We start from the raw sequence: 20,561 nt of genomic DNA, 5'->3' as shown, positions 1-20,561 counted from the left end.
CTGTAGTCCCAGCTACTCGGGAGGCTGAGGCAAGAGAATCACTTGAGCCCAGGAGTTGGAGGTTGCTGTGAGCTGTGTGATGCCATGGCACTCTACCGAGGGCCATAAAGCGAGAGTGTCTCTACAAAAAAAAAAAAAAAAAAGAGAGATCCACCTTCTCCATCCCCTTCACCTCTGGAGAAATGAGGGGTGGCCCCTGGGCAAGGTGGGCCCGCTCCCCTCCTGGGGCTTCCTGGCACCTCCGTTTTTGTGCCAGTCTTTCCTCATGGGCTGCCAAGTAACAAACCGGCTCCAGCAGCCAAGGCCTGGCTCCCCCTGGCAGCATGTGCCTCAGCCAGAGTCGCTGCTCCGCGTGAGCCCATGTCCTGCTCCCTGTTCTGGGCCAGTGCTGGCCGGAGCATCACTCAGTGCTCGTTACTTGTTCAGTTTGGGCTTTACCCGCTCCATGTCCCCAAGGGTCCCCTTGGCCAAAGCAAGTCCCAGAACCTGAGCCACACCCAAGCGGGAAGGACACTCGTCCTGCAAAAGGCCCTGGCCAGCTTGGGTGTAGGGTCCCATGTTCCACCCCAGAGGGGCGCCTGGCCACAGGTCCTGTGGCGGTGTGTGTATTTGTGGTCATTTCTGCCATGATCCTCCCGTTCCATTGCCCTGAAGCCCTAGGCACAGCCTGTGACCCCACTATAGCCCTGGGCACAGTCTATGACCCCACTACAGCCAGCTTCAGGCGGGAGACGGACTCTGGAAGTTGTACCTGGCTGGAAGAAAAGCCCTCCCTACCCCCAGTCAATACCCGGAGTGACCCCACTGCCAGGCTGTGGGTGGAAAAAAGATCGCTTCTGCTGGGCCTATCCCCTCACTGGCTGAGCACATCTGGGGCCGGATGTTTACAAGGCCTTGTGTTCTGGCTCAGCCATCCCCTGGTGGACCTGGGTACCTCCCTGAGACCTCTCTTTACCAACCATGGTGTGGGCCCTGGAGGAGCTGGCAGCTTGCCCTGGCCGCTCTGCAGCCCTACCTTCTCCCTCCTCCCTCCAAAAGCTAAGTGGTCTTGAATCCTGTGCTCACCCAGGGGACTGCAGCCAGCTGCTTAGGACGGGCCTCTGGCGCCACTCCCTCTGTGGCCACTGGTCCTTTGCATGCACTCCCACCTCTCACCTCCTCCCCCAGCTCCTGAGATGCCCCCACCAGGCCCTCCACAAAGGGCTCCCTCCTCTTGGTCCAGCTCACCTCTAGTCGCTCACCTCCCAGCCTCCCTTTGGATCCACAATATTATTCCACAATTATTCGCATCCACAATAAATAAGAGGACACCCGCCTGCACGTCAGGCCAGGCTCTCTGGGAACCCAGGCTTTGAGAGTGGGCAGTGGTAGACTCAAGGTGGGCAGATTCTCATGCATCCATACCACTGGCAGCGTCCATGGCAGGCAGGGCTCCCAGCAAGCTTGGTGCCAGCTGGTCCCACCCAGAGGTAAACTGCCCTCAGCCACTCCGCTGCACATAGCACCTGAAGTGTACATGGTAGGTGGGGGGGTGGGGGCAGTGAACAGGGGTCTGCTTTTCTGGCCCCATCCTCTCCAGGGAGACAGCTCTGCTCCCAGCTACACAGCCCACCAGGCCCCAGACATTGCTCAGGGGCATGGAACGTGATGGGAGCCTGGGTCCAGGGCCCTCTGTCTCCCAGTGCAGCATCTTGACAAGAAGCCTCAGGAAGGCTGGGCGCTACCCACCAGGAGGCCACTGTGATGTCTTGTTGCCCACTGGGGACCTCGTGCAGCCCTGGGCTCTGCCTGGCACAGTGCCTGTGGACATCTGAGCCCAGCACATGCACAGGTCACTCTAGGCTACCCAGGCCAGGGCCACAAACAGAAGACAAGTGACTATTGTGCCAGGGAAACTGACTCGGGGTCCAGAAAGCCACTGCCCTACGGCCATCCCTGATCTCTGCAGAAGAGCAGAAGAGCAATCTGGAGGCAGCACAGACCCTCAGGCACAAAGATGAGCTGGCCCCAGGCATCAGCCCAGACCTGGGGGGTGACAAGTTCCAGGGAGGACTAGAGCTGCTCCTTTAGGCCTTTCCAGAGAGCATGGCTTCCCCCCAGCCCTCCTTCTCAGGGCAGGACATGGGCATGGATAGTCAATCTACACATGTCTCTGTCCCTGAGCCCCAGGCTTCCTGCTAAGCTAAAACAGGAGACACCTGGGACCTGCTGGAACCACACAGAGCTTTGGTGGGAATGGAGCCCCTCCCACTCTCCCGTGGGCTGCCCTCATGTGGCAGGTCGTGTGGCTCCCAAGGCCAGGCTGAGGTTTGTGCCTCACAGGAGAATGGGCGGCATGGTGACAGGACCTCACCAGGCTTCCCAGGGAGGGAGATCTGAGCTGAGACCACACATGCACACGGATAGCAGAGAGTGTGGAGGGTGGACCAGCTGGCCAGAGGCTGGTGGCAGGGATATGTGACGCTCTTCACAATCCCTTTAACCTCAGAGCATTGGCAGGGCATGGTGGGGTCCCAAGCTCCAAGCCAATAGGTCTTCTGGCTGTTCCCCTAATGGAGCTGTGATGGCCACAGAAGGGAACCCCGGGGCAAAGCCAGGGGGCCACTGAGAAGGGTGGATGGGCCTGGGAGGGCACACCCCCCTGGGAGCCTGGAGTGGGTGTTGGCTGGGCAGGGGTGAGGGTGACCCCAAGGGATGCATGGACCCCTGGGCTGGGAGGCAACAGGCTGTGGGCCCTGCTCCCATCCTGCCTCTTCAACTAATGACTAATGTGTCACTTTGTGCCCAGAAGGGGAGCTCCAGGAGGGCAGGGCCTGGACTAGTTCAGAGCTGAATGTATACCCCCAGCAGTGCCTGCAAATAGCAGGTATTCCGTAAGTGCTGGAGGGGAGAATGAGCACCAGGAAGGGGCAGAGCAGCACTGGCTGTGGACTGAAGTTCTGGGCTTTGGTTTGGGTTTTGCTTTTTAAATGCGAATGAGCCCCTGCTAAGGGCAGGCCAACCAACCCTAGGGTAGGAGGTGGGAGAAAAGGTGGCTTTGCTTGACTCCTCCTGGTGCCAGAGGCCGCTGCCCATAAAACACGGAGCTTCTCTGCTCTTAGGATAGGGAAGTTTTCCGTTCCTGTGATACCTTCCATCCAGCAAACACTGGCCCACAGCTCAAGCTCAGTGGCCACTTCCTGCCAAAAGAAATCTGACAAAATTGACATATCAAAAAAAAAAAAAAAACTTGACACATGGCTCCTGCCCAGCACAGAGCTCCTTCTGACAGCACTTCTGCTGAGACAGACGGCCCCACCCAGGGGCTGCATTCTGAACAGAGCCACAGGCCATGTGAGGACCATTTCCTGGACACATTTCAGCCATGAGGGAACTCCTCAGGAAAAGTGTGAGCACAGTGTTGAAGGGGCAGGAGGGACACCACAACTTCCCCCTCATATCAGGCAGCCTCCCTGGACTCAGCTGCCCTTCAGGGCACGAGGCCTCCTGCAGGGCTTCCCCCAGCCAGCCTCTCACCTGCCATAGACTTAAATGAAGATGGGCCCCAAGGTGGTCTCCTGGCCCCATGTCTTGATGTTTATGCCATGGATGACACTTCCTGCCATTTATTCCCCACTGACAGTCCAACAATCCAGAAAGGTGACAAGTAAATAAGTACTTATTTATAAGTACTCGACCTATACCAGTACTCCATATGACAGAAGACTCGCCAGAGCCTCTGCTTGCTGGCCTGAGGGGCCAGAGCCCGTGTAGGGGACCCCACGTGGCAAGGAGCCCAGGGTGTAGGCCCTCAGTTCTACAGATTCAGGGAAATAATTCTGCTGACAACCTGATGGCACTTAGAAGCAGCTCTTCCTACCAAAGGGTCACTTCCTACCAAAGCTGCAGCCACCTGGGAGGCCCTGAGCAAAAGCCCCAGCTAGGCCCTGCCCAGGCCCCTGACCCCCAGAAACCGTGAGACAAATGTGTGTTGTTAAAGTTACTAAGCACCTGGTAATTTGACACAGCAGTAGGAAATGAATACATTATCATTTATTATTTTTATGACTTATCTGTATTTTCCACAAATGCAGCAGCGTGTCCCAGCCCATGTGCTCTTCCTTGGCTCGACCTACACCAGGTCCTGTCTCTGCCCCCGCCCAGGAGATGCAGCCCAGTGAGGCTAACTTCTGATGCGCATCCGCCTCACTCTCTTGGGTGCTCACATTGGGAACCAACTGTCATGCTGTGAGGAAGCCCAATCAGCCACAAGAGGCAACCACGTAGAGACACCACAGGCAGCTGTTCCTGCCAACAGCCGCCACCATCTGCCAGGCCTGGGTGTGAAGATGCCTGGTGGTGCCATCAGTCAGCTGTCCAGTCACCCCAGCCTCTGAATCTTCCCAATGTTGGGATCAGAGACAGCTGTGCCCACATTCCCAGAACAAATCACCCCACACCAAACCATGGTGGAGATGATGTGTTGTATTGTGCCACCAGCCTTCAGGGGGCTTCTCAACAAGGGGGTCCCTGGTGCCTCTTTGATGGAATGTGCCCTCCTAGGCAGGCAGCCTGGCTTAGAGTAGGTGCTCAGTAAGGATTTGTGGGGTGCACTTACTAACCATATGGGCAGCACCTGTGGAATTCTGAGGCTAGGATGTTGATAGCTTGGAGGGAGTGAGAAGATGGGAATGGGGGTGGGGTAGGGTGCTCCAGGCAGCGTGGAACTGGCTGTTCCAGGAACCAGGGGAACGATCTTGCACTGGTAAAGTCTGGGGGGCTGTCCTGGCTTGGTGGTGGCTGAGTACCAGGGGAGTTTGGGGTGGGCCAGTCAGCCCTTACTGCCTTTTTTGCACTTCTTAGGATAAGGCAGGATGCTTGGGCTTCCTGTGGGTGCTGGGTTCTGTGCCACCCAGCCCAAGATGGCCATAGGGCCAGTGTCCTGAGGCTGAAGTCAGGAGCTGTGGCCACTGGGAAGATCTATAACAGCCTGACAATCGAGCTCCTCTTTCATTCCTGTGAGACTCCCCAGCATCCTCCTGACCTTGTGAATCTCCTCCCAGGCCACTTGGCCTGGCACTAAAGCCACAGTTCCAGGGCAAGGAGGTGGTGGGGCAGCCCCTTGCAAGCACTCTCTCCTTCCTCTTCAGCGACTCTCCAGTGCACCCAGGAGCCACAAGGGTAAGGTGCCCAGAAATGCTGCTGAGCTTTGGAGGGGCAGTGTCAGGGCCCTGGACCTTCTGGGGCTCAGGAAGGGTCCCCTGGCCCCTGCCTCTGGCCTGAGCTGCAGGATGCAGGCAGGCAGGTAGGTGTGCCCCAGTTCACACCACACAGTAGCATACTCTGATCCGTGGGCCTCCCTCTGAGCACAGGGTGCTATGTGGGGAAACTCCACACCCCTGGCTGTCTGGCAACCCATGTGATCTGAGCCCCTGATGTGGCCTTGGCTCTGCCACATGCTGAGTGCATCATTTTTTAAAGCTTCCATTTCCTCATCTGCAGAATGGACATGGTGATACTGAGAAGGTGGTTGTAAGGCCACTGGCCTAGAAAACTGGCTCCAGCACTGAGTCCTGAGCTGTGTCCAGCCAAAGTGAGGACCGGGGAGAGGAGTCCCACCTCACTCAGAGGGAGGCCTGCCCTCCCCAAACCCCCAGGCCCAGCCCACCTCCAGGAGTGGGAGAGCATGGAGGAAGAGGCAAGGGACTCCCACGACATCTGAGGAAGGAGGGTGTTCACTCCTAATTGTATAAGATAATATACATTTTTTAGAAGGAATGATGCAAGACCCCTGGTGAATAAATCCTCCAGCACCATGACTAGGCTATGCCTGGTGAATTCCTGTCTTTTCCCCCTGCACAGGTAGTTACATTCAAGACTTTTTTTCAGAGAGATTTGGTTCTGTCGCCTAGGCTGGAGTGTAGCTGCATAATCACATCTCATGCAGCCTCAAACTCCTAGGCTCAAGGGATCCTCCCAATTCGCTTTCCCAAAGTGCTGGGACTACAGATTCTACTACACCCATCCCTTAAGACATTATTATTATTATTATTTTGAAAGAGTCTCACTTTGTCGCCATTATTATTATTATTATTATTTTGAAACAGAGTCTCACTTTGTCGCCCTCCGTAGAGTCCTATGGCATCACAGCTCACAGCAACTTCAAACTCTTGGGCTTAAGCGATTCTCTCTCTCTTTTTTTTTTTTTGGCCAGGGCTGGGTTTGAACCCGCCACCTCCGGCATATGGGACCAGCATCCTACTCCTTGAGCCACAGGCGCCGCCCAGGCTTAAGCGATTATCTTGCCTCAGTCTCCTGAATAGCTGGGACTACAGGTGCCTGCCACAACGCCCAGCTTATTTTTGTTGCAGTTGTCATTGCTGTTTTAGCTGGCCAGCTGGGTTCGAACCTGCCACCCTCGGTATATGGGGCGCCGCCCTTGACATCTAAAAAAAATTGTCTAAGTCCTATAGTGCCAGTGTAAAGAATTTAGAGAAAAAGGACCAGCTCTGGGTCGTCCCACAGCGCTGATTCTTGTGTTCCTCTTCAATCACCCTCCTTGGTAGGGTCAGGATCCTGCATCACAGGTCTCCCTGCCCCACCATCACCTCCCTTTTCCCAATGCATCGCGTGCTGGCCCGGGGCCCTCCGGAGTTCTCCTGTGTACCGAAGGCGCCTCCTAGCAGGGCTGAAACCTTGCGCGTAGAAATCCTGGGCTTCCCACCTCGGTCACCATAATTCCACTCCCGGTCCAGCAAGAAGCCTTCAGTCCCACCCCCCAGCCGGACCTGAGCTGTGGGTATCTGGGGCCGGAGATTCCTAGTGCTCCGTGGGGCCTGGCAGCCCGCTGACCCGCACCCTCATCCCCGCCTTGTCCTCCCGCGCCCCGCGTCCTCTCTCCGCCCGTGCGCGTTCTTAGAGCCTGGCAGGTCTAGTGGTGGATCCCGCCGCCCCGAGGTGCCAGCAACTTTGTTGACCAAATTCCTGAACCCGCCTGAACCGCGGGGCTAAAAATAACCAGCGCTCTGCGTTCAGCGCTAGCTCGGCCGGGCTGCGCGGTGTCATCCCGTGTCAGGATGCCCGGAATGTCCTCTGGGTGCGGCCCCCTCTGCTCCCTGGACTCTGCGGCCGCCCCGTCGAGGACTTGAGGCCCCCGGAGCCGCAACCCGGCTGGGTGCCCCCGCACGCCCTCTGCCCATGCAGTCCCAAGCGGCGGCCACCAGAGGGCCCTGCCCCCTCCTCTCGCCACGGGCCCAGCCCTACCCCTTCCCACAGCTGTTTCCCGCAGGAGATTGACAGCTGGGCTCTCGGTTGCCATGGGGATAAGCAAATGACGACGGAGGGGCTGGGGCTCCGATTGGCCCGGGGGCGCGCGCCCCTCCCGGATAGGCGGGGCAGGTCAGCTGGAGCTCCCTGCTCTATAAAGAGGAGCTCTTAGCCCGGCACTCAGCCGTGGGAGGCGGGGCCGACCGGCGGCCCGGGCGGGGTGCGGGAGTCGCAGGAGGGGTAGCCCGAGGCGGCGGCCGTACCGCCACCCTCCCCACCGCCTGGCCGCTGGGAGGAGGAGGTGCGGGCCTCCGGCCACCCGACAGACCCTGCCGGCGACGTCCCCCAGCGCGCCGGGCCGGAGTTGGCTTTGTGAAACTTTTCCCAGCGCTTCTCGGAGCCGGTGCCCCCCGCGCCCGCCCAGACCGCGGTCCGTGAGGAGCAAGGGGGGGGAGAGGCCCGCGGCTCCCCCCCCACCGCTGCCCCTCGGGGCGCGGCCGGGCGCGGCGGCAGGGCTAGGGTCCCGGGCGATGGCCGCGGAGCTGGCGATGGGCGCTGAGCTGCCCAGCAGCCCGCTGGCTATCGAGTACGTTAACGACTTCGACCTGATGAAGTTCGAGGTGAAGAAGGAGCCGCCCGAGGCCGAGCGCTTCTGCCACCGTCTACCGCCCGGCTCGCTGTCCTCGACGCCGCTCAGCACGCCCTGCTCCTCTGTGCCCTCCTCGCCCAGTTTCTGCGCTCCCAGCCCGGGCACTGGTGGCGGCGCCGCCGGCGGCGCGGCTCAGGCTGGGGGTGCCCCTGGGCCTCCAAGCGGGGGCCCAGGCGCCGTCGGGGGCACCTCGGGAAAGCCGGCACTGGAGGATCTATACTGGATGAGCGGCTACCAGCACCACCTCAACCCCGAGGCGCTCAACCTGACGCCCGAGGACGCGGTGGAGGCGCTCATTGGCAGCAGCCACCACTCCGGGCACCATGGCGCGCACCACCCGGCGGCCGCCGCGGCCTACGAGGTCTTCCGGGGCCAGGGTTTCGCGGGCGGCGGCGGTGGCGCGGACGACATGGGCACCGGCCATCACCACGGCGCGCATCACACTGCCCACCACCACCATGCCGCCCACCACCACCACCACCACCACCACCCTGGCGGCGCGGGCCCCGGCGGCGCGGGCCACCACGTGCGTCTGGAGGAGCGCTTCTCCGACGACCAGCTGGTGTCCATGTCGGTGCGGGAGCTTAACCGGCAGCTCCGCGGCTTCAGCAAGGAGGAGGTCATCCGGCTGAAGCAGAAGCGGCGCACGCTCAAGAACCGCGGCTACGCGCAGTCGTGCCGCTTCAAGCGGGTGCAGCAGCGGCACATTCTGGAGAGCGAGAAGTGCCAGCTCCAGAGCCAAGTGGAGCAGCTGAAGCTGGAGGTGGGGCGCCTGGCCAAGGAGCGGGACCTGTACAAGGAGAAATACGAGAAGCTGGCCGGCCGGGGCGGCCCTGGGAGCGCGGGCGGGGCCGGCTTCTCGCGGGAGCCTTCGCCGCCGCAGGCCGGGCCCGGCGGGGCCAAGGGCGCGCCCGACTTCTTCTTGTGAGCGTCGGACCCCGAGCCCGCGCCGCTGCCCGGGACAAGCTCGCGCGGCTTGCCGGGGGTCTCGCTCGAACTCCGCGGCGCGGGCCGTGTCCTCAGACCCAGCCTTCAGGCCTGGGCCGGGGGCCCTTCCCGCCGCGCGGCCTAGCCCCCAGCCCGGGTTCCCGCGCACCTCCCCGGTCGCGAACCCGACGTTGTCACGACTCCTCTGCGCGCCGAGAACGGCGACGTCCAAGGAAACTTGAGCCAGGTCTATCTTACTCCAGAGCGTCCACCTGTACATATGTCGAACGTGTTTTCTGTCCGACCTGCGCCCCTGCCCTCTAGGGCGGCCGCGCTGCCGTCCCGCGTCCCTCCCAGCGTCCTGCCCCGCCCGCCCCCTGTGTTTCCTGCCTCCTTTTCCTTGTCCTTTTTTTTTTTTTTTTTACTTCCCTCTTCCTTCTAAAGCGGTCTTATTTGCTAAGTATTTATATTTATTTTGCTTGGTAACTAGAAAACCTTGGAGGAAGCCCCTTCCTTCCCAGCCGGGTCGCCCTCGGACGGCGAGTCCAGCATGTGTCGCTCGCTCGGAGCGCCCGGCCTTGCCTGCTTGCACCCCGCCCTGCTTCCGGCGTTCCCCGGAGACTGAATCCGGAACGCGGTCCGCACTTGTCCGGCCTGCTGCCCTGCTGCACTCGACGGGGGGAGGGGGGAGGGGCGCGGGCCTGGACCCGCGCTGCGGCTTCTCTATGCACCGAACGTATTTCTGACTCCTGGGGAAATATATCTTATTTTAACTTTTGAGAGAAGAGAAAGAAAAAAGTAATGCGCAGTATTTCTAGCAAAAAATTTTTTAAATAGGAGGCTGCGGCCTGAACCTCCTGGCATGGGACAGGTGGAGAAAATGTTTTTATTTTAATTTAAATTGTATTTCGTTTTGTTTGTGAATTTTTTTAGAGCGTGATCGATTTTTGGACTGTAGCAGAGTGAGGGCAAGGAGGCCGGTGCTCTGGCCCCTCTAAGCTGGGCGAGGCCCAGCCTCTGACTGGGGATCTCCCGCTTTTCCAAGGGACCTCCATGGCCCAAACCTGGACTCCAGCTGGTCCTGCTCAGCGCTCAGAGCAGAAGACAGGCCAGCTCAACAGCTCATTGAAAATTTCGTTGCGTCGTTGTTTTTTGTTGTGTTCTTTTTCATTTGCTACGAAAACGAGGAAAGGAAAAACATACACAATAAAAAATCTGTTTAGATCCAAAAGTCACTGGAGCCTGGCTAGTTTGTCGGTGGCTTTTGATTTTGCCATGTTTCTCCCTGAATAGCAAGAAAATGGGGTCCCTACGTGGGCTTTGCCCTAGCTCTGGGTGGCCCGGCCTGGGCAGGACCAGGGAGAACCTGAGGTGGAAGTCCGCAGGCTCTGTGCCCCACACACCCTGGAGCTGCCACTGGGGAAGAGGCCAGGAAGCTGGTAACAAGAGCCACTGAGCAGGCTGGGCGCACAGGGCCTGGGGCATCCTCCGTGGAGACCCAAGTGTAGAACTGCTGTATCCTGGTGGCAGGGAACTGTCTGCAGCCCTTCTGAGCCCACTGGCCTCCCACTTATAGGTGCACCCTGGTTGTCTCCTCTGAATGGCAGGGACTCTGGATGGGACACAGACTAGGGACAGCACAATGGGGCAGCAAACCTGGAAACGTCCCCTTGTGAGGGCCCAGGGTAGCTGGGGTCTTGTAGTGGATGTTTCCCTACCTGAGCTGCGGGAGGGGAATCAGGTGCCGGCTGCGGTTTGCAAATTTGAAGAGTGAGGGCCTGCCTGCTACAGGAGGGAGTAGAGCTGTGCCGATTTCCTGTCTTGGTAAAGCAGAGATTCTTTCTCAGCGGGAGGGCAATAGTCCCTTGAGTGAGTTGGCTGAATTGAAGGGGTTTTTTTGTTGTTGTTTGTTTGTTTTTTGAGACAGGGTCTCACTCTGTCACCAGCTCTGTCACCCAGACTGGAGATCAGAGTCGTGATCACAGCTCACTGTAGCTTCAAACTCCTGGGCTCAAGTGAGCCTCCTCCTTTAGCCTCTGAGTAACCGGGATTCCAGGCACCTGCCACTGCGGCTAGTTTTTTTATTTTTCGTAGTTACAGGGTCTCCGTCTTTCTCTGGCTGGTCTCTTTTATTGTCTTAATCATCAGAGACCCAGAGAATTCCTGCCTCTCACTTTGCTTTAGGCTCAGACTTGTAGCAAGAGATTTGTTTTGGGTCTCTGGGGGGTTGAGCAAAATCCCTGGAGTCAAGCCTGGCTATGCATAGTCCCTGCAGGTAGAGAAGAAATGTGTGTGGGGGGGTGAGGTGGGGGTGAGAGTTAAACGGACTCGGAAGACTGTGGTGTGACAGGAATCACTGGGGAGGGCTGAGCAGTTTCCAGACAATCTTGGAACAGCTCAGACATGAGGGTTGGGGTGTTGGTTCACAGGGGCCCTCTCTCCCCCAAAGAGGGGCCAAGCACTGTGGGCACATCCCCGGGCTGGGGCTGCTGGCTCCTTGGTGGCAGGTCAAAGTTGCAATCAAGAGCAGAGGACACTTACATGACACCAGACACCTTAGTGTTCCACTCTGAGGGTCATTTGCACAGAGCCTTCCTCCTGGCCACCTTTGGTCAGCCGCTGGGAAGCAGTGGTGGGCAGGGGGCTGCACTGTCACCCTCCCTGACAGGCCGTGGGAGGGCTCTGCCAGAAGCTTACTAGTTTGGGGGCTGGGGGAGCTGCACCCCATGATGCCAGTGTCCTGGCCAGCGTCCTGTCTTGTCCACAGCAATCTCAGAAGCTGGCCAGAGCTGTGGGCCCCAGGCAGCAGATTCTGGGTTTAATTCAGTCTCTCTTATTTCCCTCCCCCCCCTTCCTCTCACTGCAGTCTCCTCCACCCAAGCCAAGGTGCTGACAAATGGGGAGCTCCTGGGGCGGGAGAAGTGGCTGATTCTTGTGTTTAGATCAGATCTTTTCTGAAAACGGCTTTGCAGGAAGAAAGACAGGCTGGGTGGAAAGCACCCTGGGCCTCCCTTCTGCCAGTGCCCCCTCCAGGTATGGGACAGGTGAGGCCAGCTCCAGGGTCCCCTGCCCAGGGATGTTGGTGACCTGGGCAGGCTGTGGAACGGAGGCCTGGCCATAGGTGGCCCTGGGAGAGCTGTAGAGCACAGGTGCGTGCAAATGGGTGCTCCCTATGTGTGTGTCCATGCAGGTATGTGAGTAGCAGCTCCAAAGTACCCGGGCAGAGCCACCAGGACAGCAGATCTGAGAGAAGCTAGAAGGTGGCTGGACCACCTCCTTGTTCCCTTATGTCCCAAGAGGGCAGTGAGGGCACCTCACCTGGGTGTCTCTGCACCTCAACACCTGGAACAGTACAGGAAAGCTTGGGCACTTCCCCTTGCCAGCCCTCTTCACCTGCCTCCTGTGGAGTCCACAGCAGGGACTAAAATGACTAAACCCATAGCCCTGATGCTGGATCTCTGAGGCAGACAGACAAGAAAACCAAGCTGGCTCAGCGTCCGTAGCACAGTGGTTACGGTGCCAGCCACATACACTGAGACTGCAGGTTTGAACCCAGCCCAGGCCAGCTAAATAACAATGAAAACTACAACAAAAAATAGCTGGGCGTTTTGGTGGGCGCCTGTTATCCCAGCTACTTGGGAGGCTGAGGCAAGAGAATCATTTAAGCCTAAGAGTTTGAGGTTGCTGTGAGCTGTGACACCACAGCACTCTACCGAGGGCAATATAGTGAAAAGAAAAGAAAAACAACATGAGGGAGTCTTTGGTTGGAGAGCCCTGGTGGAGAGGAGAGGGTTGAGGTTTAGGGGACAGGGTGGCCACAGGTGGGGCACAGAGGAAGGACCTCACTTTCCAGGGAGAGTTGCGGTGGGCGGCTGAAGAGGCATGCAGTCTTGTGCCTGGGGGCCCTGAGGGAGGATAGGCCAGCACAGACACACTCACACACAGCATACACTGGATCCGTAACTGCTGCATACTGGACACCCATTGCCAGGTGGGTCGCCAGTGCCCTCCCCCAGGCCTGGGCTGCAGGTACCCTTCACAGGGTGTGCCCACCATTGCCTCCTTCCCTGGGAATTCCCAGCTGCTGGACCCACCAGCCCCAACTTCCAGCCCAGGAAAGCTTCCAAAGTTTTCTTTCTGGAAAGCTTCCCTATCCAGAAACCCCAAACCCTGTCATGTCCTGCTCCGTCCCTGCCCAGGGCTCCTCCAGGTCTGCAAGCCCCCCCCAAGCAGGTCACAGCCAGCTCACTCTTCCTCACTGGGTTAAGGACTCCAGGAAAACTGAAAAATCTGGGTCCCGGTGACAGTTACCCCAGGGAGGCCACATCCTGCCTGCTGTCAGCCCTTGGTGGCCTTGAAGACTGCTTTGTGCTGGGGTTCAGGCCCCCCAATCTGCCCGCCTGTTACCACGCCTGGGCAGACCCCCTCCTGCCTCCTTTTATAGCTGCTTCTCAGGTTGTGACCAGGAGGTATTCTCTTCCCCAGCTCTCCCACGAGGACGAGCACAGGCAAGCTGTCATGTGTGCACACACATACATGCAGACAGCCAGGTGTGTGGGTGGAGACACGCATGCACAGATAGACACATGAGGGCCGGCACCCACACAGCAGCAGACACACCTGTGGAGCCCACACACATGGCCCTGTGCACAGACAGGCACGGAGACGTCCACACAGGTTTGGTCTGTGCCATTCCTGTCCATGTGGCCATCCCAGAAAAGTGCCATCCTCAGTCAGGTTTGGCCCAGCCCCCTGCCTGGGCTGAGGGGCCAGAGGATGAGAAGTCTGAGCTGGTTGCCATCCCTGCCGCTGCTATCCTGGCCTCTCCTTGCTACCTCTCTCCCAGCCTCTGTCCTCGCTGTCACCAGGATGGAGACCTCATTCTCCTTTCCCGGCCACTGAAGGCTCAGAGTGGAGGCCCACCTTAGGACCATGCCCTCTTCCAGGAGCAACTGTGAGGTACAAGGCAGGACCAGCCCTGCCTACCCCACCCCAGAGCCAGCTGCCTGGTCAGCAATTTGGGTCTACAGCGTCCCACTAAGGGCCAGGGTGGCTGAGGAGGGTACAGGAAAAGGGGGCTGGGCTACTCCCTCTCTCAGACTCAATCCTAGCCCAGCCCAGCTTGGGAGGAGGAAGAGCTCAGATGGAGCTCATTGAGAGCCTATAGCCAGGTTTTCTAGATGGAGGGAGCCTGTGGAGAGAGCCATGGAAACTGCGGGGGGGAGGGGGTGGGGAGGGGCTGCAGGTTAAAAGTGTCTCAGAGGAGCAGCTGAGGGCAAGCTTAGGGTTAGATAGCATCTGCCCCACTACACATGTGGTCAGGGAGGAGGTGCTTGGGCTTGGCCAGCATCCTGTGGGGGTCTCCTGAGAGGAGGTGTCCAGGAGGCAGCCAGGAGGAGCGGGCCCTGAGAGGGGTGCAGGGAAAGATGGGGAGCCAGCTGTGGGGGCAGATAGGAGCCCGGGAAAGTGGGGCCCCAGCTTGAGAAGCCCGAAAAGGCATTTCCCAGGCAGATGGGGGTGGGAGGGTGGGGGGCTCCCTCAGGGCCAAATTAGGGGGCAGAGCTGCTGGGGACACCGATGACACTCGGGGACCCCATGCTCATGCTCCCTCAGAGGCTCCTGCACCAGCGAGTGGTGACAGAGTAATTTGCAGCTGGAGGCTCAGCGCCTGCCTAATTCGCAGTGACACTGCTCAGCTGCTGAGGGCTCAAGCTGTCACAGCCAATTAGCCCGCAGGGCTGGGAGGGAGGCTATGGCAGGCCAGGGGGGTGGCCCTTCCCACCTAAGACCCAGCCTCAAATGGGGGAGAAGGTGATGAGCCTAAGAGGCTGAGGCAGTCCCTGCGTTGCTGGCCCCTTGGGCAGGCTCCTGGCCTCTCTGGCCCTGGGGTCCCCCACACACTGTACCTTGACCCTACTGCCCTGCACCTTCCCAGCCTGTCCCCAGCTCCCCTCCCTTGCTGCTCCTCCACACACACACACACACACAGAAGGCAAGGACTTTACCCAAGGTAGCCCTGGCAGGGCCAGCTAGCTAAGTGGTTCCTCTACTAAGGAGGGTCCTGAAGCCCCTTCTCCTACAGCGTCCATACCCCTCTATCTGGGAACCAGATGTGTCCTGGTCACCTCTTCCTGGTCAGGTGGGCAAGCCCTGCCCTCTGGAAGTTTGGGTAGATGCCTGGGAAGGCCCTGTCCTGCAGCCTCTTGCCCAGTTCTTGGCATAGAGGCTCCAAAGGGAACAGCTGCCACCCTGGGAAGCGGCCCACCCTCCCCAGAGACAGAGGAGTTTTATTTTTATTTATTTATTTTTTTTGAGAGAGAGTTTCACTCCATTGTTGTTGGTAGAATGCGGTGGTGTCACAGCTCACAGCAACCTCCAACTCCTGGGCTTAGGCGATTCTCTTGCCTCAGCCTCCCGAGTAGCTGGGACTATAGATGCCCACCACAGTGCCCAGCTATTTTTTGTTGCAATTTGGCCAGGGCCGGGTTCGAACCTGCCACCCTTGGTATATGGGACCAGCGCCCTACCCACTGAGCCACAGGCACCGCCCAACAGAGGAGTTTTAAACACAGGAGGCTTCTCCCTAAATTTCTGCTTTTTTTTCTTCCTTTTTTTTTTTTTTTTTTTGAGGCAGAGTCTCACTTTGTTGCTCCAGGTAGAGCGATGTGGTGTCACAGCTCACAACAACCTCAGACCTCTGGGCTCAAGTGATTCTCTTGCCTCAGCCTCCTGAGTAGCTAGGATTATAGGTACCCGCCACAATGCCCGGCTATTTTTAAGAGATGGCTCAGGCTGGTCTCGAACTTGTGAGCTTAAGCAATCTGGCCGGCCTTACAGGCAAGAGCCATCGCCTGACCCTGCTTTCCTCTTCAACCCTAAGCTGCTCCCTCCAGACAAAAGCCACCTGATTAATGCCCAGGGCAGGGACCTGTCTGTCACAGAGCTTTCAGCAATGCAGGGACCTTGCCTGGGGCCACAGCACAGCCACCACCTGGCTGCCCAGGGAGACTCTGGGGTTTAAACAGGGGAAGGGAGGAGAACTCCTGTAGGTGCTGGCTGGGAGCTGTGAGCCACCCTTCACCCTTGCTGAGGGCTCTGGGCCTGTTTGCTGCAGTGGGGGAGGGACTGCACTTTGCCGGGGTGGGGCACAGGATCCTGAAATGGAGAGTGTCAAGAGGTGGCACTTCCAGACATGTGTCATGGTATGTGAGACACAAGACACGGATGCTTTTGCTGGGGCAAAAGCCAAGAAGAGGAGCAGTTCTGGGACCCCTAACTCCTGCAGGTGGGTGTGGGGTAGAGGGCGGCTCTGCCAGTGGGAGGAGGGAGGCAGCAGCTGAGATGAAGGAACCAGGAGTAAGGGGGAGGAGAGGAGAGGGGTATGGGGGTGGTGGGGAGGGAGTGCAGGGGGAGGGAGGGTGTGCAGGCAGATGGGAGGGGGAGCGCCTCCCAAGGGCAGCAGCGCTGTGCTCAGTGCTGGGTCTGTGTGGGGAAAAGTGGGGCTGCAGGGCTGGTGGGCAGGAAATGGGCGAACATCTTGAGGCTCAGTGGGGGTTGGCAGGGCCCCTGCTTCTGTGGGGACAGATTATAGTGACAAAGGCAGGACCTGAGAGGCCCTTGCCCGATCCAGGCTGGGTGGCCAGTCCCCTGAGGCCTGTAGTCTGCCCCTCCTGCTTCTGCCCTGTACTTTCAGACAAGCTCTGTGTTCTCAACATGGTAAAATGGGAATTGTAGCCTGCTTTGGCTTTCTCGGGGGTTCATCGGGCCGGGGGTACAGTCCTGGTGGGGGTAGGACACACAGATGCCTTGGGCCTGACTCCTCACCCTTCTGCTCCTGGCAGGCAGGCCCTCTGGAGCATCATGTTAGGGGCGGGCACTCTGTCAGCAGCCTGCCCTGCTGGGCTGCTGCCCACCATGGGGTGAGACCAGGGCCCAAGCCTGCCCGTTCAGCCTCACTTTCCTCATCTGTCACCTGAGGGCATCAACAGCACCTGGCCACAGGGTGATGGTTGGGAGGTTGAATGTGGCCCCCAGTTTGGAGGAAGGCTTGAGGTAGGAGCCTGGCACAGTGCCCCAGAAGGGAAGCCCGAGTGTGCTGAGGCCCTGCTGGCACCATGACACCAAGGGCTCATTGTGAGGGCATGCAGACAGCACCCATTGCGGGTGAGGCCAGGAAAGTCCTGGTCATTTCTGAGACACTAGTGCCCTTCTCAGGAGTGGGATGGGGGCTGCCCATTGCCTGGGAGGTGAGCCATGTGGGAGATTCAGGGCACCAGGGCCTTGTCACTGGCGTTGGCTAGGTTGGGTGGGCAGCTCCCCAACTCCTAGACCCCAGTCACCTCCCACCACCAAGTAAGGCAGTGGGCAGACAGGGCATCTCAGTGGGCTGGGCTCAGCCCAGTTCCACTGTCTGCTCTGCCCCTCACCAGCTGGAGGCAGGGAATCTACCATCCCTGGGCTCAATTGTCTGGCCTGTAAAAGATATTGAGCTTCCCCTACCCCTCACCTACACCAGGTCCTTGTGAGGGACAAAGCAAAAGGTGCTTTGTCAGTCTGGAAAGGTTTCCTGGAAGAGGAGGCTGTGTGTAGAGGCAAAGGTATGGCATGAATGTGCCTCTCCAGGTGCCCTGTGCAGGGTTTGTGGAGGTGCCCCTTCACAGTCAGGGACGTCTTGGCCACGTTTGTGGGGCTCACAACGTTTGTGGGGCTGGGAGTGGAGCTTGGCTTCTGGTGGGAGGAGCAGCAGCTGCCTCTGCCTGCTCCCCTTAACCCCTTGCTCTGCCCCTGCCCAGCCCAGGGGCTATTCTGGAGGACAGAACGGCTCCAATACTTCAATACTTTCTGCCAAATTTGAGGAGCTTAGAAACTCCAGGGCCCTGGACAAGGCACTTAGGGCCATGTTGAAATTATGATCCAGGAAGGGAGACGCTTAGTACCCAAAGGGAATTCTTTCTTTTTTTTTTTTTTTTTTTTTTGTAGAGACAGAGTCTCACTTTATGGCCCTTGGTAGAGTGCCGTGGCCTCACACAGCTCACAGCAACCTCCAACTCCTGGGCTTAAGCGATTCTCTTGCCTCAGCCTCCGGAGTAGCTGGGACTACAGGCTCCCGCCACAACGCCCGGCTATTTTTTGGTTGCAGTTTGGCCGGGGCCGGGTTTGAACCCGCCACCCTCGGTATATGGGGCCGGCGCCTTACCGACTGAGCCATAGGCGCCGCCCGGGAATTCTTTCTACAAGAATTCATGTGAGGCCGGGCTCGGTGGCTCATGCCTATAATCCTAGCACTCTGGGAGGCCAAGGCAGATGGATTGCTTGAGCTCCCAGGTTTGAGACCAGCCTTAGCAAAAAGCAAGACTCCATCTCTACTAAAAATAGAAAAACCGAGGCAAGAGGATGGCTTGAGCCCAAGAGTTGGAGGTTGCTGTGAGCTATGAAGCCGTGACACTCTACCCAGGGCAACAGCTTGAGATTCTGTCTCAAAAAACAAGAATTCATGTGAAAAACCCAGGCACATTCCTAGCCCCCACTGGCCTGCACTTTTTAGTCATTTAATCTGCTCCTCCCACACTTTAAAATAACATTTAAAATGCACTATATAAGGGCAGTGCCTATAGCTCGGTGGGTAGGGCGCTGGCCCCATATACCGAGGATGGTGGGTTCAAACCCAGCCCTGGCCGAACTGCAACAAAAAAATAGCCAGGTGTTGTGGTGGGCGCCTGTAGTCCCAGCTACATGGGAGGCTGAGGGAAGAGAATCACCTAAGCCCAGGAGTTGGAGGTTCCTGTGAACAGTATGATGCCACGACACTCTACCAAGGGCGATAAAGTGAAACTCAGTCTCTACAAAAAAAAAAAAAAAAATGCACTGCATAATAATAATAATCCTCACCTGGGAAAACCTTTATGGATAATTCCAGGGTGAGGCTGAGTTGCTGTCCACAGGCTTTTAGATTCCCAAAGAGGAGCAAAGCGCAGGGGCCACACTCACCCCCTCCTTGCCCCTGGGCTCTCTTTCTTCGAGAGGGGAGCAGAAGCAATGTAAGGACACATCAGCTGAGTCTGTGCATGGAGGGTCATGACTCACCCACTTTTAGAATGCCTGGCCCTTAACAAACCCTGAAAATCATAGAGAAGTGCTAAATGCAAGCACAGGTAACAGAGACCTAAAAGAACAATGGTTCATACAAATTAAATAGAAATTTAACTTCTGTCTAGTAGAAGTCCAGAAGTGATGGTCTGGGTCAGCTGTGATAATAAGTGCTCTTGGATTTGGACTCTGTCTATCTTGGCTTATACTCTACCATGGAACTATTAGACAATTGAACCAATAACCTAAGAAGTGCTGCTTCAGTTCCAGCCATCACATCTACATTCTAGGACGGAGGAAAGAGAAGAGAGCAAAGAAAAGCACTCCTGCTCTGCTGTCTTTCAGGAAAAGTCTGAGAGGCTGTCCCATGACCCTTCCACCTAAGCCTCATTGCCAGAACTCAGCTGGATGTCCCCCTAGCTGCAAAGAAGATCAGGAAATGCAGGTTTTAACTGCTGAGTCTTTGTGAGAAGCCCTTAGGAAGGAGGGAGAATGTATGAATGGTCCCCCACCCCGACTTAGGAGCTGGAACAAGGTCTTGAAGGACAGTTAGAGCAGAGGTAAGCTGTCAATCCAGGTAGATGATAGGAGGTTGGTCTGGTGCTCTCAATACACAAGATGCCTCATGGTCCAGGGCCTCCAGGCCTCTGATCCCCTCCTGCCCTGAGATAAGCCCATAGGCTGTGCCTGAGGCCCAAATCTACACCTGTTTCCCACCATCACAGCTGGGCCACTGTGGGGGAAGCAGTGAGCAGTGCAGTCTTCTGTGCACCCCGGGCAGCCATAGTGAGAGAGAAGCATATGGTGGAGTCTGACTAAAAGTCAGCTCTTCCTCTCAATAAAGCCTCTCCTTGGGTGGTGCCTGTGGCTCAGTGGGTAGGGCGCCGGCCCCGGCCAAACTGCAAACAAAAAATAGCCAGGTGTTGTGGCGGGCGCCTGTAGTTCCAGCTACTCAGGAGGCTGAGGCAAGAGAATCGCTTAAGCCCAGGATTGGAGGTTGCTGTGAGCTGTGATGCCACAGCACTTACCAATGGCAATAAAATGAGACTGTCTCTAAAAAAAAAAGTACTCCCTCCTCCCGTGCAGACCCTCACCTCAACTCTAGCCTTGACCCCCTCATCTTTACAGTGCATTGGCCAGGAGAGGAGGCAACAAGACCTGCCCAGGAAACTGCCCAGACTCTTGCTGTGGCCCCCTGATAGCCACCACTGCACACTAATTCATTAGGACTCAGCGAGTTGGAGAAAAGGGCTCATCCTCCAGGATTTCTCATTCCTCCACCCATTTATTCTGAAAATTGTAGAACTAGATGGAGATTTCCCCCAGGATCTGGGACACTGGTCCCTATACTCACCCCCAGCACCTTCCTTTGGGGACACCTGAGGAGCAGGGTTGAGATGCCCGCTGGTGAGCCTGTGCCCCATTCCTCCCCACCTTACACACCATAGGCAGTTGCTATTCAATTCCTTCTAAAACCTGCCACTGGGTAGTCCCCTCAAAAACCTGGGCACCCAGGGAGGCGCCTGGGGCTCAAGGAATAGGGCGCCGGACACATATGCCGGAGGTGGCGGGTTCAAACCCAGCCGCAGCCAAAAACTGCAACTAAAAACAAAACAAAACAAAACACCTGGGCACCCTGAGTTTAAAAGGAGAC

General features: G+C 57.7%; 1 protein-coding gene across 1 annotated transcript; it reads left to right on the top strand.

Moving 5' to 3' along the window:
- The first annotated feature begins 7,444 nt into the window (after positions 1-7,444).
- On the top strand, positions 7,445-8,968 carry MAFA (MAF bZIP transcription factor A). Its single transcript, XM_053559016.1, has one exon. It carries the CDS (start codon positions 7,776-7,778, stop codon positions 8,820-8,822), a length of 1,047 nt encoding a protein of 348 aa, XP_053414991.1. The 5' UTR covers positions 7,445-7,775; the 3' UTR covers positions 8,823-8,968.
- Positions 8,969-20,561: the final 11,593 nt, after the last annotated feature.

This window comes from Nycticebus coucang, chromosome 13 (assembly GCF_027406575.1).
Source record: "Nycticebus coucang isolate mNycCou1 chromosome 13, mNycCou1.pri, whole genome shotgun sequence".
Classification (NCBI taxonomy): Eukaryota; Metazoa; Chordata; class Mammalia; order Primates; family Lorisidae; genus Nycticebus; species Nycticebus coucang.
This window is presented reverse-complemented; position numbering and strand designations above follow the sequence as displayed.